Consider the following 16,029-nt stretch of genomic DNA (forward strand, 5'->3'; position numbering starts at 1 on the left):
AGGGAAGGAAAAAGGGGCGGGAGAAGGGAGGAGGGGCGGTGCCCTAGTCACGTGACCCGGGCAGCCCGGAAAGCTCCGAGGAGGAGCCTGGCGCCGCCATTTTCCTGCAGCTGCCTGTCCCTCTTACCCAGCCCGGCTCCAGCTGACCAGGGAAGGGGTGGGCAGATCTGAGGCGGGGGCAAGGAACTGCTCGACATCGTGTCGGACCCCGCGGGGAACACGAGCCGGCTCTCTGCAGGCTGAGTGGCAGCGCGCGGCCCTGAGCCCCGCCCCAGGCCGGCAGGCGGGCTAGGAGCCGGTGGGGGTAGGGGGTGCGGTGGGGGGTGGGGGCCCTCCAGCACTTGGGGGTCCCGGTCCCCGCCGGCTGGCGAGCAGAAGGGGTGGCGGAGGAGCCGCAGAGATGTCTGGCCAGAGCCTGACGGACCGAATCACAGCCGCCCAGCACAGTGTCACCGGCTCCGCGGTGTCCAAGACAGTATGCAAGGCCACGACCCACGAGATCATGGGCCCCAAGAAAAAGCACCTGGACTGTGAGTGAAGCCCACCGCGGACCCCTTTCACGCCCGCGCAGTCCTCGTCCTTTTCTCCATCTCTTTTCTTTTCTCCTCCAGTTGCCTCTTCCTCCCTACGTCTTATCTGGCGCCGCGGGTCCTCTGCTCGTCGAGCTGTGTTCTTTTTGCTTCCATCACACCTGCCTTCACGGCCTCCGTTCCCTACGTCCCCTGTCCAAAAATCTCTTGGCAAGCCACTCCCCTCCCAGATCCTAGGGGATCCTGGCCTCCGCGCTCGACGCACCTCCGTGCCCCAGTACACCCCAACTTGCCTCCCCGCCTTGCTTCTCCTGTCTACTGCAGCCTTTCGCCCTTCCATCTCACCCGTCCCGTGCCGCCTCATCGCCCTCGCCCGAGCGTCGCCACGCTTGTTCGGGACTCACCTCCCCATTGTTTCCCTATTAGCCTTTTTCGGGTTTCCATGGACTTCGGGTTCCTTGGACCCTGTTACTCCGCAGCCTTCGAAGTGGTTCCCACTTCCTTTCTTCACCCTTCCCGGTTTTCTCTTCCACTTTTCCTCCTCCTCCTTTTGGGTTACCTTTCTTTGCCTCTATAGCTTCAGAACTACAACTCCTTCGACTGATTTTCTTTCCAGTATCATACCAGTTACCCGACGTTCATCCCATATTACCTTCTTCTTGAGGAGTAAAAGTAAAGGGATTCACTTTGGTTTAGGGAAAGCTTTGCGGAAAGCTGGTATTTTTAGTCGCCTCTGGTGGAATTTAATCATTGTATTGTCTGTGCTTTTGACCCGGGTGAGGGTGAGCTGAGAATGTCAGTCCCCCACATTTTTAAAAAATATCGAATGGGGATATGGAAAAAGGCTTTGCTGATACTGATGTCAGTTCCTGGAACTGTTAACCCTGGCGGTTTGAATTTAGAAGCTTAAGTGTGAAACTTTAGAAGCTTAAGTATGCAGACTGTTGTTCAAAATGAATTAATAAAATTATCTACAAATAATATACATCTGGTTAAAAACAATGGTAAAAAGATGTTTGGAGCTTCATCTTGGATACTTTTTAATTCACGCTGATTATCTTTTGGGCCACGAACTTTTCTAATACAGCATAGTATTGCTTCATTCAGTAACTTAGATTCAATTAGTAGAACTAACTCCTCCCATTTTTTTTTTTTAAACCCAGAAGCCACCCATAAGCCACCTCCTTTACCTCAGGGTACAAAGCTCATTGGATCTCTCAATCCTTAAGTCCACCGGAGCTTTGACCTGAAACTTTTCAGGAGAGAGTAAGGAAATAGTCACAAATTCCCTTTTAAAATAACTGTTGGATACATTAGACTGAATAACTTTCATCATACATGAAAGTTACTTTGCTTTTACCATGTGAAACAAGAGTGAGCATGTTCTGAAAGGAATTCACTGTCAGGAGCCCTGTTTTGGTTTTTCATTTGGACTTTGGCTTGTAATACTTGCATTGCACTTAAACAGCTTTTTTTTTTTTTTTTTCCAACAAAATGTGAATTCTTCCAAGATACTTTGCTCATGAAGTGCTGTTAGAACAAGTAATTGCTACAGACAAAACCATTATTCATTGTGATTTGTGGAAAAGTTTTGTAAAAATCATTAGTTTGGTTCTCTGTGACACTCATGCAGAGTGCTTGTTACTTCTCAGTCTCAGCCAGTTTAGAGAATGGAGAATATACTTAAATGATGACACTTGTATAAATAGAAAATTCCTTACAGTGCATTGTGGAGCCATAGTGTTTTATATTTGGAGTAGACATGTCTACTGCTTATGTCCCTTCCAAAGACGGGAGTTTGCTCCACCAAAACTTATTTTACCTTAACACTCTTAATTCTGGTGTGTGTGTGTGTGTGTGTGTGTGTGTGTAAGAAGAAAGTACTTGACTATGTGAATTGTTTTCCCTCATTCAAAATAAGTTATAACAATAGATACTGCCTTTAAAAGTTTTTGTAAGGGTGTGTCATTTCAAATGGAGAAGTGATTCTTTTTGAAAAGTTGCTTGAAGGGAGAGACAATAGGTTGATTATGGTTGAAGAGTTGTTTGTAGTTTTATAAATGTTAATGGCCTTGTTTCTTGTAATGGCTGCTACTGCAAGTGTTAACTTGGATTAGATTTTGAGGAAAATCTGACATTTTTAGTTCTTTTTTCTCTTTTGCTATGTTTTCAAACTCCCGTATTTTTAGAACTTGAGTATACTTGATAATGTTTGACTGAAAAAACTACATACATAAAGTGCATCCATTTATTTTCAGTGAGGAGTTAAAACACAGTGATATTGTTTGGCCTTTAATGCAATTTAAATGTCCTTGAAACTAGTTCTCATTGATGAAATTTAAAGTCTCACCAACCAGTGGTTTACTAAATACCTTGCTCCTCCCACACTTCAACATGCTTTGAGAAAATTGAAAATTCTTAGTGTAAACATTATGAAGTTTAGGCTTTATGCAGAAATATATCATCACAAATGACTTATTTCTTAGAAGTTTAAAAACTTTTTCTTAAATGAAAGTTTAGTTCTCTTGTACTCCTGATTTTTTTTTGTTTGTTTGTTTTGGTCTGGGGATTGAACTCTGGCACTTCACTGCTAAGTGACATCCCCAGCCCTTTTTATTTTATGACAGGGTCAAACTAAGTTGCTGAGGCTGGACTTGAATTTATGATCCTCCTGCCTCGGCGTCCCAAGAGTCTTTGGGATTACAGATTTTCAGCACCACATCTTTGTACTTTTTAATGTCTCTAACAACTGATGCCTACTTATTTGAACCAAAAGGAAACAATTTAAAATGGCAGCATTTGACAAAAACATAATATGCTTAGGACTGTTGTTTCCCTATAAGCCATAGAATGTGGCCGTGGTTTCTGTACACTTCCTTTCTAGGATCTTTCCATATTAGGAAGTGATTATTATGATCCGTGAGTTATAGCTTAATTCATACTACATTGTATACTTCTTGAAGAAAGGATCTTTTTTCTTTGCTTATAGGCACTAATGGATAAAAGTTAACTAATATCCCTAATGTGAAGAGTTGTTAAACTTGAAACATATGTAAAAATAAATGATTTCTATGTAATATCAGGCCTCTTATGGCTATCCAAAATCAAGGTAGAGGAATGGCAGCCCTTATATTTGAAGGACTTCAGTTTCCCAGGCACAAGTATCTCCCCATCATATGCCAAAATTTGTGGATGCTTAAGTCCCTTATGTAAAATGACATAATATTTGCATATAATCTGCACACATCCCTTTATACTTTAAAGGATCTCTAGATTACTTATATACTACACTTTAAATCATCTGTAATTACTTATATGTATACAATGTAAATGCTTTGTAAATAGTCATTATATTTTATATTTAAGGAATAATGACAAAAGAAAAGTCTGTACAAGTTAAGTACTTGTGCAGTTCCCCTTCCCTGCAAATGTTTTGATCTGAAGTTAGTTGATTTCGAGGATTAGAACCCATAGAAAGAGGGTCAACCAAAGTTTGTATTCTAAAAGACTGACATTCACCCATTTTTGTTCTTGTCCTATTTGTAATTAGTAAATGAATTCTAAAACATTTCTTTAAAGTGATTGTGCCTCACTAATGGGCTTACTTTAAGATATGCTTAATACTGGACTTTGAACATCTATGCATTTTATGCTTACTGTATATTTTATATATCTGAATCTCCACCCTCCCCCCTTACTGGCGATGGAACTCAGGGTTTTGTGCATGCTAGACAAACACTACCACTGAGCTACATCCCCAGTCCTTTTTATTTTGAGACTGGGTCTCACTGAATTGCTGGAGATTGGCCAAATTTGCAATCCTGCCTCAGCTTCTGGACTAGTGGGATTAATAGGCATGTGCCACAGCACCAGGTTTGGATAATTTTTTTTTAAGTGTGTTTGTGTTTGGATTTAAAATTATAGTGGTGGGTGAGAAGTGAAACACTTTATAATGACCTGGCTATTTTTTTCATATTATTTGTAAAGCATTTGTATGAGACACATCCTTTGATATCTTTAAAATACACTTGTTTAAATTATTTGTTTAAATTTTTTAAAATTGTAGATGGAAACAATATCTTTATTTTATTTATTTTTATGTTGTGCTGAGGATGGGACCCAGTGCCTCACACATGTGAGATGAGATCTCTATCACTAAGCCACAATCCCACACCCCAGATTTATTTATTTAAAAAAAATTTTGTAGTTGTAGGTGGATAGTTTGTCTTTATTTTATTTGTTTATTTTTATGTGGTGCTAAGGATCGAACCCATTGTGTCTCACATATGGTAGGCAAGTGCTCTGCCCCCCTCCCCAGCTACAGGCCCAGCCCCTAAATTTATTTTATCAGAATTTCTTTAATTTAAATAAAATTGTATGGTAGAATATTTAATACAAAAGTTGATTCTAATGTGTAGAAAGTTACCTCTGTTTATTTTCTTCAGTTCCAAAATCAAAGAAGTAAGAAAAATAAATTTAAAGGTTTTTTGGCACAAGGTTAGAACCCTAACAAGAAGAGGTATTTGCAGAGTAAAGGCTTAATATTTGCTCTTCCTGTTCTTTTGGTGGCTAAAGTGGCATTTCCGTTACTTTGTGTTCTGTCTCAGTATGTTCCCAGTTGAACTGCTTTATGCATTTCTCTAGAGAATCAAAATTTTGGATTTGACCTTTTAGAATTTTTTGTGTTCATTGTGTATATTGTTCTTTTCATGGAGAATTATTTTGGGCAGTTATATTTGGCTAGTGATATTCATTTAAAAGGAATCTTGATTAACGTAAACCTTTGTATTAACAATTATGTTTAGTTGTGATTTGCCAGATTTTCAAAGCATTAAGGGTTTCTCAAGTTGTTTTAATAGAAATATAGCAATGGCCATGTTCTTTGTGCTTATACCTAGTTTGATTTTATTTTTAACAAATATTTATTTGTGTTTAATGTGTGCCAGATGCCTTACAGAACACTTTGTATTTGATAACTAGTTCATTTTCGTTTAACAGCTTTGTGAGAGAGCCTCTGTTTTCCCCACAAGGTCATATAGCTAGAAGAGGTGAACTGGGATTTGATCCCAAGTAGTGTAGCACTTGGAGTCTGTACTGTCATCTCAGTGTGACTTTTTACATAATTATTTTTCTATCCCAGAAAATGAATATTGTTTTAGAGCAGTTTAGGTTCACAGCAAAATTGAGCTGCTTGTTTCTCATATTTACTCTATTCCCACACGAATATCCTCTCCATAATCAATATCCCTCACTAAAGTGGTACAGCTGGTCGTAATTGATGTACCTATGTTGACATTATACCCAAACTCCATAATGTACATTAGTATTCATTCTTGGTGTTATGATGCATTCCTTGGTTTTGGAAAAGCCTATGGCATGTATCCACCATTTTAGGGTCTTACAAAGTAGTTTAACCACCTCAGACTCCTTGAAACCATTGCTTTTTTTTTTTTTTTTTTTAAACTATCTTCATGGTTTTGCCTTTTCCAGAATGCCACGTAGTTGGAAACATATATAGTCTTTTCAGATTGACTTGTTTTACTTGGTAATATGCATTTAAGATTCCTTCATGTCTTTTCATGGCTTAAAATTTATTTTTGGGAATGAATAATATTCCATCATCTGGATGTATCAGAGTTTATTTGTCCATTCACTTGTTGAAGGGTAGCTTGGTTATTTCCAAATTTTCACAATTATAAATTAAGCTGCTGTCAACATTTGTGTGTATGTTATATTAAGAATGTGTTCAGTTTGGTGCTGGGGTTGTACCTTAGTGGTAGAATGCTTGCCTAGCATGTGTGAGGCACTGGGTTCGATCCTCAGCACCACATAAAAACAAATAAATAAAATAAACGTTGAATTCTTAGGAAAAAAAAAAAAGAGTATGTTTAATTTTGTAAGAAATTGCCAAAACTGTCTTCCAAAGTCACTTCCAGAGTCATTTCTCATTTCCATCAGTAATGATTGAGAGTTTTTGTAGTTTACATCCTTACCAGTATTTAACTTTCTCACTGTTCTAGAATTTGAGCATTCTCACAGGTGTGTAGCTCATTGTTGTTTTAATTGGCCTCATTTCCTTGATGATGGAATGAAAAGATCTGGAGCATCTTTTTATGTGTATACATTTTTAACAGATTTCTTTTTTACTTTGAAACAGTCTTTCTCAGTTGTTGAGGGTTTCTGTTTTTTTTTTTTTTTGTTGTTGTTGTTTTGTTTTTTAATTTTTATGCTGGGGATTTAACTCAGGGGTACTTTACAACTGCGCCACATTCCCAGCCCTTTTTTCTATTTTATTTAGAAACTGGGTTGCTGAGTTGCTTAGAACCTCTCTAAATTGCTGAGGTTGCCTTGAACTGGTGATCCTCCTGCCTTACCCTCTGCAGTTGCTGGGATTACAGGCATGTACCATTGTGCCCAGCTAGCCTGTGTATCTTTTTTGGTGAAGTTTCTTTCTGTTAAGTTCTTTGGCCCTTTCTGAAAGGTAAATTGTTTTCTTATTGAATTTTAAGAGTTCTTGTAAACTTTAGGTTATAGTCCCTTGTCACATGTATCTTTTGCAAATATTTTCCTCCCAGTCTGTGGCTTTCCTTTTTATTCTTATGAATATCATTTGCAGAGCAGAAACTTCATTTCAGTGAAATCCAGCTTTTCTTTTCTTTTTTGGTGGTACTGAGAATTGAACCCAGGGCATATCTACCACTAAGATACATCTCCCAGCCCTTTCTATTTTTTTTTTTTTTACCTGAGACAGTCTCACTAAGTTGCTCAGGCTGGCCTTAAATTTGCACTCCTCCTTTCTCAGCCTCCTAAGTAGCTGGAGTTTCAGGCATGCACCACCATACCTGGCTATTCTTTCTTTAATGGATCATTCTATCAGTGTTGTATCTTTAAAAAGTCATCACCAAACCCAGGGCCATTGAGATTTTTCTCTTATGTTGTCTTCTAGGAGCTTTATTTATTTATTTATTTATTAACATTTAGTTCTCTATTTTCTTTGAGTTAATTTTTGTGAAAGGTGTGAAGTCTGTGTCTATACAATTTTTTTTTTTTGTGTGTGTGTGAATGTCCAGTTGTTCCACTTTCAAAGATAAAGGACTATCATTGCTCCATTGTGTTGCCTCTGCTCTTTTGTTGGTAGTGATTCTTCAAGTATAGTCCCCCAAACCCTTTCAGCAAGTTTGTGAGGTTAAAAAACTGTGTTCATTACTAAGATAGTATTTGCCTTTTCAATTTTCATTCCTTCACTAGTGTACAGTGAAGGTTTTCAGAGGCTATGTGTGTGATATTCTAATAGATTGAATGTATTAGCACATAAGAATCATTCCAACTGTTTTCTATTAAGCCAGATACTAAAGTGTTACAAAAATTTAAAATAATTCCACTCTTGTAAAATTTTGCTTTGGAAAACATAGTTATTTTTCATGAAATTTTGTCAAACATATAATAGATTTTATTATTTTTAAATGAAAATTTACATTTTTAAATGGCTTTAATTTCTAACAATAATATCAATAGAACTCAGATTAAAAATTCTTTGCGGTTCTAACCTATTAAAAGTGTCAAGGTTCTGATCCTAAATAATATACCTCTAGGGAAAGGTATATCTTATAGGGGAGAAAACTGTTCTCAGAGAGGAACTTGATTTCAGATATCCTCCAAGTAATTTTGGATTTGATTTGGTAGTTAATAGCAACCCAACCACTGGAAGACTTGTGACTTTGTCCTTTGATTATTTCACACTGTTTAGGCAGATTAGAAGGAATGTGCAGTGTTACTTAGAAAGGTGACCACTGGGGGAAAAAAGAGTCTAGCAATGATATCTAAAAACCCCCCTCCCCTCAAGATCTTAATAAAGTCTGTCATTAAATTGGAACTCTTGGAGCTCTTGATCTATTTGTTTTTCCTCTACTCCTCCTTTCCTCCCAGAGCAATCTTTTTTTCATGAAGAACAGGCAGGTTAATATCAATTAAGCCACAAGGAGTTTCTTGACATCCAAACTATTTGCCTTTCTTTCTTCTCCTTTTGGTACTGGAACTGAAGCCAGGAGCACTTTACCTGAACTATATCCCCAGCCTTTTTTGTTTTTTATTTTTAAATAGGATCTTCTAAATTCCTGGGCTGGCCTTGAACTGTGATCTTCCTGTCTCACCTCTGTGGTCCCTGAGATCACAGGCAAATGCCACCAGAACCTATTTGCTTTTGCACACAACATTCCTTGGACACAAAATATTTTCCTCATTCCTTTGTTAAGATAGATACATCCTGTGATTTTTTTTTTATCTTTTTATTTTAGTGAGGCTGGGAGATCAAACCCAGGACTTTACATGTACCAGGCAAGTGCTCTCTACCATTGAGCTGTACCCTCATCTCCACTCTTTTAAAATTTCTTTAAATTATTTGCTTTCATTTTTTTTTGTTTATGTTTTACCATACTGAGGATTGAGTCCCAGGGCCTCAGGCATGCTAGGCAAGCCCTGGGGAAAGCAGCCCCCATTGTTTTCACTAGATAACCTGTTTCCGAAAAACATTCCTTGAATAATTTTCATGGTCCTGTTAGTCCAACATTATCACCATTAATAAAGTTTATAATTTTGATAATAAACAGTAGTTATATGTGTAAACCATGTGTGTGTGTGTGTGTGTGTGTGTGTGGTTTATGTGTATTTTATTTGTACAATAGGAACTTTTTTCCCCTGTACTTTTCTGTATTTCCCAAAGTATACCTAGTCAGCAACCCTCTGGGTGCTTAGTCTGCTTGCATATCTCAGACTATGCCATGAACAACTTATGGCAATAGAATAAGATCTATTCCAGCAGACATTTATGAATATTCTTTATGGTAATTATCTTAGTTGTAATGAATTGTATTTGGCTGGTAAAAATTTATATATAAAGTTAGTAATGTTTTGGTAACACATTATAACAATGATCTGTGTGTTTCCTAGAACTTGAGACCTTAAGAGGTTTAGTTTTGTTTAGATACTGGGTAGTGTTTTCTAAAACATTGTTAGAGCAAAGGTTTTTGTTATAGCTGCTCAATTTGAACTATATATTAAAGTGCATATTTTGAGGGCATGTTCTTGAAAGTAGAATGTAATTTTAAGAATTAAGCAGAGGACCAGAAATAGATCTGCAGTGTTTGTCAGAGCTCTTTCCTTGTACCACTCCAAGGTAGTGCCAGTCATATTGGCCTCTTGTGTGAAGGGTGCCTCCTTGAGTGTGACTGTGGCAGGTTCATTTTTGATTAAGCAAAGATGAAGTACACTTAGCAGATAACGTAAAAATGTGAAAGAAAAGAAATGACTGATTTAGAAGTAACCCTTATATAAGTGTGAAGTAAAGATTGGTATGCTAGTAGTAATGATAGTAAAAGTAAGGTCACTAAATCTAGACTAGAAGTTGATACCCCAGGGGCTAATGGAAATTGTTTAAAGTTTTCTTTTGAACACTTGGAATTCCAGCAGTGATTTCAGGAATGTGCTGGTATTTACAGCATTAGTTTATTACTTAAAAGAATCCTAGGAGCCCAAATTTTACTCTAGGGCAGTTATTCCAAGTAGTGACTGAGGAAGCTAGGCATTCTCTCCAAACCACTTCACTCCATAAAGATTGCAGATATACTGTACAGGTGACTTCAGAATGTTCTATATTTTAATGTCCTTGTTTCTGCTAATTATAGGTCTCTTGTGACTATAAACTCTGAGAACAAGGGGTATTTGTGTTTCATCTTGAATGTGCTAATAAAATAATTAGCTATCTTGTGGGTGCTTTAGAAGAACAAATGTATCGTTTTAAATACATCTAATATGCAAAAAGATTAATGAAATTTAAGTATACAGTGAACAATCAATAATGGATGGTATTTTCCTGGAGAGGATTGGCAAACCCTCCCTGCCCCCACCCTTAGTCCTCCTAATTTGTGGTACTGTGTATTGAACCCAGGGCCTCACACATGCTAAGCAAGCACTGAGCTACATCTCCACCCTTTTTTTATATATATATTTTAGGAGACAGGGTCTTGCTAGATTGTCCATGTTGACCTCAGCTTCCCAAGTAGCTGATGTTTTAGGCACACACTACCATGTCTGGCTGCAAGACCTTTTTGATTGTCTCTTAAAAAAGTGTTTGCAGAAATTTGATTCATGCATTAAATGGAATAACTTGAAATATTAGCAGTTAACTAATTCAGAGATAATTATGACAGAGAATTGTGTGTGGTTTTTTAATAATTTTAAAATTGAGACATAATAAACATAATGTGAAAACTGTTTCAAAGTGTATTGTTCAGTAGTATTTAATATAGTCATAACATTATTTGTAACCATGGCCATTATCTAATTCTAGAACATTTTCCATTCCTTAAAGAAGAAATTCTGTATCTATTAACAATTATTCTCAGTTACCTCTCTACCCCTTACCACAATTAATCTGCTTTCTGTGTATGAATTTTTCTTTACTGGACATTTCATATAAATGGATAATGTATGGTCTTGTATCTGACTTCTTAGCATGCTGATGTTTTCAAGGTTCATTCTCTCTATATATATACTTATATAAAGTTATAGGTGGACACAATGTCTTTATTTTACTTTATGTCAGGCTGAGCATCAAACCCAGTGCCTTACACATGGTAGGCTATTGCTCTACTGCTGAGCCACAATCCCAGCCCTTAAGGTTCATTCTTATAACATGTAATAGTACTTTATTCCTTTTTATAGTTGAATAGCATTCCCTTGTATGGATATATCACATTTGTTTATACGTTCATCACTTGGTGAACATTTGGGTTGTTTACTCTTTTTGCTATCAAGAATAATATGGCTGTGGCCGGGTGCAGTGACACCAGCAATCCCAGCAGCTTGGGAGGCTGAGGCAAGAGGATCATAAATTGAAAGCCAGGCTCTGCAAAAGTGAGGTGCTAAGCAACTCTGAGACCCTGTCTCTAAATAAAATACAAAACAGGGCTAGAGGTGTGGCTCAGTGGTTGAGTGTCCCTGAGTTCAATCTCTGGCACCAAAAAAGGAAAATATGGCTGTGAACATTTGTTTACAAGTTTTTGTGTGAACACGTTCAATTCTTTTGGGTTTATATCTAAGATTAACATTGCTAGATCATATGTTTGACTTTTTGACAGACTACCAGACTTCCATAGTAGCTGCACTATTTGGCAATGAATGAAGGGTTCAGTTTTTCCATATTCTTATTAACACTAGATTTTTGTTTTTTACTTTTTAAGTAGTCATCATAGAAGGTATGAAGTGGTATCTTATTGTGGTTTTGTTTTAGTTCCCTAATGTTTTATTTATTTTTATTTTATTTACTTATTTATTTTTCGTAGTACTGCCATTGAACTCAAGGCCTCATGTATGTTAGGCTGAGCTATATCCCTAGTCTGGCACTAGGGAATGAGTAATGATATTTAGTATCTCTTTATGTGTTTATTGAGCACTTGTATATCTTATTTGGAAAAATGTCTATTCATTCCTTTTGCTTAAATTTGGTTCTTTATTTATTTGGGATTCTAGGAAAGTACTATATTTTACATATTTTGGATACTAGATTCTTATAAAATTTGCTACATTTTTTCCATTCTGTGACTATTGTCTTTCCACTTTTATTTTTTTGTACAAGGGATTGAATTTAGGGGTGCTTAACCACTGAGTCACATTCCCCAGTCCTTTTTGAAAATTTTGATATATATTTATTTGTGATACTGGGGATTGAACCCAGGAATACTTTGCCATTCAGCTAATTCTCAGCCTTTTAAAAAATTTCTATTTTGGGACAGGGTCTCTCTAAGTTGCCCAGACTGACCTCAAACTTGGGATTCTACTGCCTCAGTTTCCCGAATTGCTGGGATTAAAGGCATGTGCCACTGTACTGGGATCAGACTGACCAGTTTATAAAGACAATAAACTTCAGTTGTGGAGGCTGGGAAGTCCAATAACAATGCTTCACCATTTGGTGAAGGCCTTCTTATTGTGTCATAACATGAAGGAGGATATCATATAGCAAGAGAGCACTTGAAAGGGGTCATTTTTATAGATCGCTCATTTCTCCATTAATGGCATTAATGCTTTGGGTGGAGTCCTCAGGACCATCTTCTTAGAGTTCCACATCCTAATACTGTTGCAGTGGCAGTTAAATTTCAACGTAAGTTTTGAAGGGGTCATTTAGACCATAGCAGGAAACAAGGCTATGTAAAAGGAAACTAAAAATATTTGCGTTTCCCCCCCCCCCCCTTTTTTTTTTTTTAAGTTAACATGGAATCTAAATTACTATCTTCTTTTGCAATGTAGATATAGAAAATTGTGGAGGAGAAAAGTATTTTCTTGATGTTAATCCCCAGTACTGGGCATAGTTTGTTGTGGATAAATGGGATTTTTTTTTTTTTAGGTTGAATATCCTCTCAGCTGGATGGAACACTTAGCCTGATTCACTGTGTGTTTTTTAGGTTCTCAACGTATGTAGTTTTTCAAGTGATTGAAGAGATAGCATAATAATTGAATAAGTATGCTTTTGTCCACACGGAAAAGTGTTATCCCATGGTTCTATAGGATTTTGTATTTTGCCATAATGACACTTTTTATATATTGGAATTCTTCATAGTGCTTATAATTATAATTGTTTATAGATATGGCTCCTGTATGTCTTTTTCATTATGCTAAATACAGCATATAGCATGTATATGAAAGAATCAAGGAGAATGAATTTCTTATTGGGTTTCTGTGTGTTATGAAATAGTAGTTTGGGATCATTTAAAGAAAGTAGAAAATTGCTGCATGAGTAATAGTCTCTGCTATAATAGTGGCTTGTTTAAATGTTTTTTCCCCCCCATAACCAAGAGTACATTTTATTCCATATTGATTGAAAATGTGAGGAATGATGGAGTTGGAATCAACTTTTCAGAGTTAGGTTATATAAAATCAGGTCAGTTTAACACACTAAAAATTTATCCTGGGATATACCTATTGTTGGTATGTGTGTGCACACACATATATTTATATATATTTTTTAAATTTTTATTTTATTTATTTTAAAAATCATTTTTATTTTTTAATTTGTTCTATTAGTTATACATGACAGTAGAATGCATTTGGACACATTGAACACAGATGGAGCACAACTTCTCCTTCCTCTGGCTGAACATGGTGCAGAGTCACACCAATAGTGTAATCTTACATGTATATAGGGTAATAATGTCCTTTACATTCCACTTTTCCTTCCCATCCCCATACCCGCTCCACTCTCCTCACTCCTCCCCTCTTTGTTGGTATGTTTGATTTCAAACATAGCTTGTTAAATATTGGCAGTTCCTTCTTCTCCTATTCTGTTTTTTGGTACTATTATTTTATTACTTTTATTTAATACTATTATTGTTATGTGTGATTGTCAGAAATGGATTTTGGATAGTCCTTGGTTTTAGGTTTCTTTTTCGTTATCTGCAGTAGTCCACATCTTATAGCAGGATGTTATAAGGCTTTATTTGCTAAGGGCTTGTGTGTTTTTATATAGGACACTGTAAAAAAAGCTGTAAATAAAGACAGTAAGAAGTGAAGTATATGCCTTCAGTAAGTTGTAATGAGTGGAGGATGGTCTTCTTCCTACTAACTACTTTATCTGTGCCCTTTCCCTCCTGGTCTCCATTGCTGGTTGGTTTTTTGTTTGTTTGTTTGTTTTTTGGGGAGGGGTACCAAGGATTCAACTAAGGGGCACTCAACCACTGAGTCACATCCCAAGTCCTATTTTGTATTTTAGTTACAGACGGTCTCACTGAGTAGCTCCCACCTGTTTTTGCTGAGGCTGGCTTTGAACTCACAGTCCTCCTGCCTCAGCCTCCTGAGTTGCTGGGATTACAGGCATGCGCTGCTGTGCCTGGCCTCCATGCTGTTTTTTAAAGACCTACTAAGACTCTTAAGATTATCATTTTGTGAGACTTTAGCTTTTTCTTGGGCTAAGTAGAGAAAGTGAGAATTCTTTTTATATTTCATGGTATTTTCATAAAATTTCATAGGAAATATTTAAAATCTTTTGCTTGGTGTATGAGTAAGAATGAAGGCCAAACATTCAGAGATTGAATTCTGTTTAATGTTGAGCAGGACCTGTACAAATCCTGATTAGAAACAATAAGTGAGATGCTGAAGGAAAGTGATCAGGGTCTAGAAAAGAATACAAAAATGAATGACACTTGATCTCTACATTAAAAGGTGTATGAGTTGGGTATAGTTGCATACTTATAATCCCAGCAACTCTTTACTCTGAGGCAAAAGGATCACAAGTCCTAGTGCCAGGCTTGGCAGTTTAGTGATACCTTGTCTCAAAATAAAATTTAAAAAGGCCTGGGTGTTGTAGCTTAGTGGTAAAGTGCTTGTCTAGTATTTACAAGGTCCAGGGATCAATTCCCAGTATCAAGCAGGGGTGGGGGGAGGATCAGAGGAAGACATAATACCTTTTTTGGGGGGGGGGTACCGGGGATTGAACTCAGGGGCACTCAGCCACTGAGCCACATCCCCAGCCCTATTTTGTATTTTATTTAGAGACAGGGTCTCACTCAGTTGCTTAGTGCCTCGCTTTTGCTGAAGCTGGCCTTGAACTCATGATCCTCCTGTTCTAGTCTCCAGAGCTGCTAAGGAACAGAACTGAACTTTAAATGATAAGCAGTGAGGAGCAATAGACATATGGAGGAAAAAGTGTGCACAGACTTTTGTAGGTGGGGAAGGCTGGAGTTGTGTTTGGGAAACAAATGAATCTGCAAATGGGGCTCTTTGGGCCAGTGAGAGAACTAAGCAGAGTATAATGAGAAATACAGCTGAAATGATTGTCTGAGATCAGATTGTGGAGGGAGTATACATTTTAGTCATACTTTAGATATAAGTTATTGTCTGGTAGCTTTTGGCTACTGTAGGTAAAGTTGGACCATACTTAGAGTCCATTTTTGAGAATTACACTATATCTTTATTTTCTGCTGACAATGTGAAAATAGGAAAGGCAAGGAGTTTTGCTGATCTTGAAGCCTAGGATGAGATTTTTCTCCTTCAAGCTTGTAATCGGATTGCTTCCCCGTCCCTCTGCAGGGTATTTTCTTTTTCACCCCACAAAGCAGCCTGTGCATGTTTATCTTTTCTAAAAACTAGACTCCATTTTATTCATTTTGGTATCACTGGTATTCAGAATATCATGCCTGTTGCATAAAAGTGTCTTAGTAATTATTTAATAAATCTTTGGTGGAAATAATGGGCTCAGAGTACTGGGCTAGTAAACTATTTCATGAACAGCTTTTTGTTGTTTCATTTTTAAAAGTATTCAAGTATATTGGTCTTTAACAACTTGGTTCATTCGATCAGTTCAGAGTGTTCATACCAGCGTTATGAATTTGATAACTCAAAAAGGATGGTACTAGTACTTGCTTTAACTATTGCCAAATTGTGCTGTACAGTGGCAAATTGTCCTGATTTGTTGTCAAAATGAAAGATATATAAGAAGTATCACTAATCCATC

General features: G+C 37.2%; 1 protein-coding gene across 13 annotated transcripts in view; it reads left to right on the top strand.

Annotated features, from left to right (window-relative positions):
* Positions 1-77: 77 nt before the first annotated feature.
* Positions 78-16,029, top strand: part of Picalm (phosphatidylinositol binding clathrin assembly protein) — a 99,648-nt gene continuing 83,696 nt past the window's right edge. For 7 of the 13 annotated variants that reach the window (XM_058577360.1, XM_058577363.1, XM_058577361.1 and 4 more), the window contains exon 1: positions 80-530. In XM_058577360.1, the coding sequence (XP_058433343.1) occupies positions 401-530 (130 nt within the window). In that variant the 5' untranslated portion in view covers positions 80-400. Of the gene's footprint in view, positions 531-16,029 lie in introns of all 13 variants that reach the window. The other 6 variants (XM_046439306.2, XM_058577367.1, XM_058577369.1 and 3 more) reach the window with 2 other exon arrangements.

The sequence above is a fragment of the Marmota monax genome, unplaced genomic scaffold (genome assembly GCF_021218885.2).
Source record: "Marmota monax isolate L192 unplaced genomic scaffold, Marmota_monax_Labrador192_F-V1.1 WCK01_AAM20220418_F8-fsc00096, whole genome shotgun sequence".
NCBI lineage: Eukaryota > Metazoa > Chordata > Mammalia > Rodentia > Sciuridae > Marmota > Marmota monax.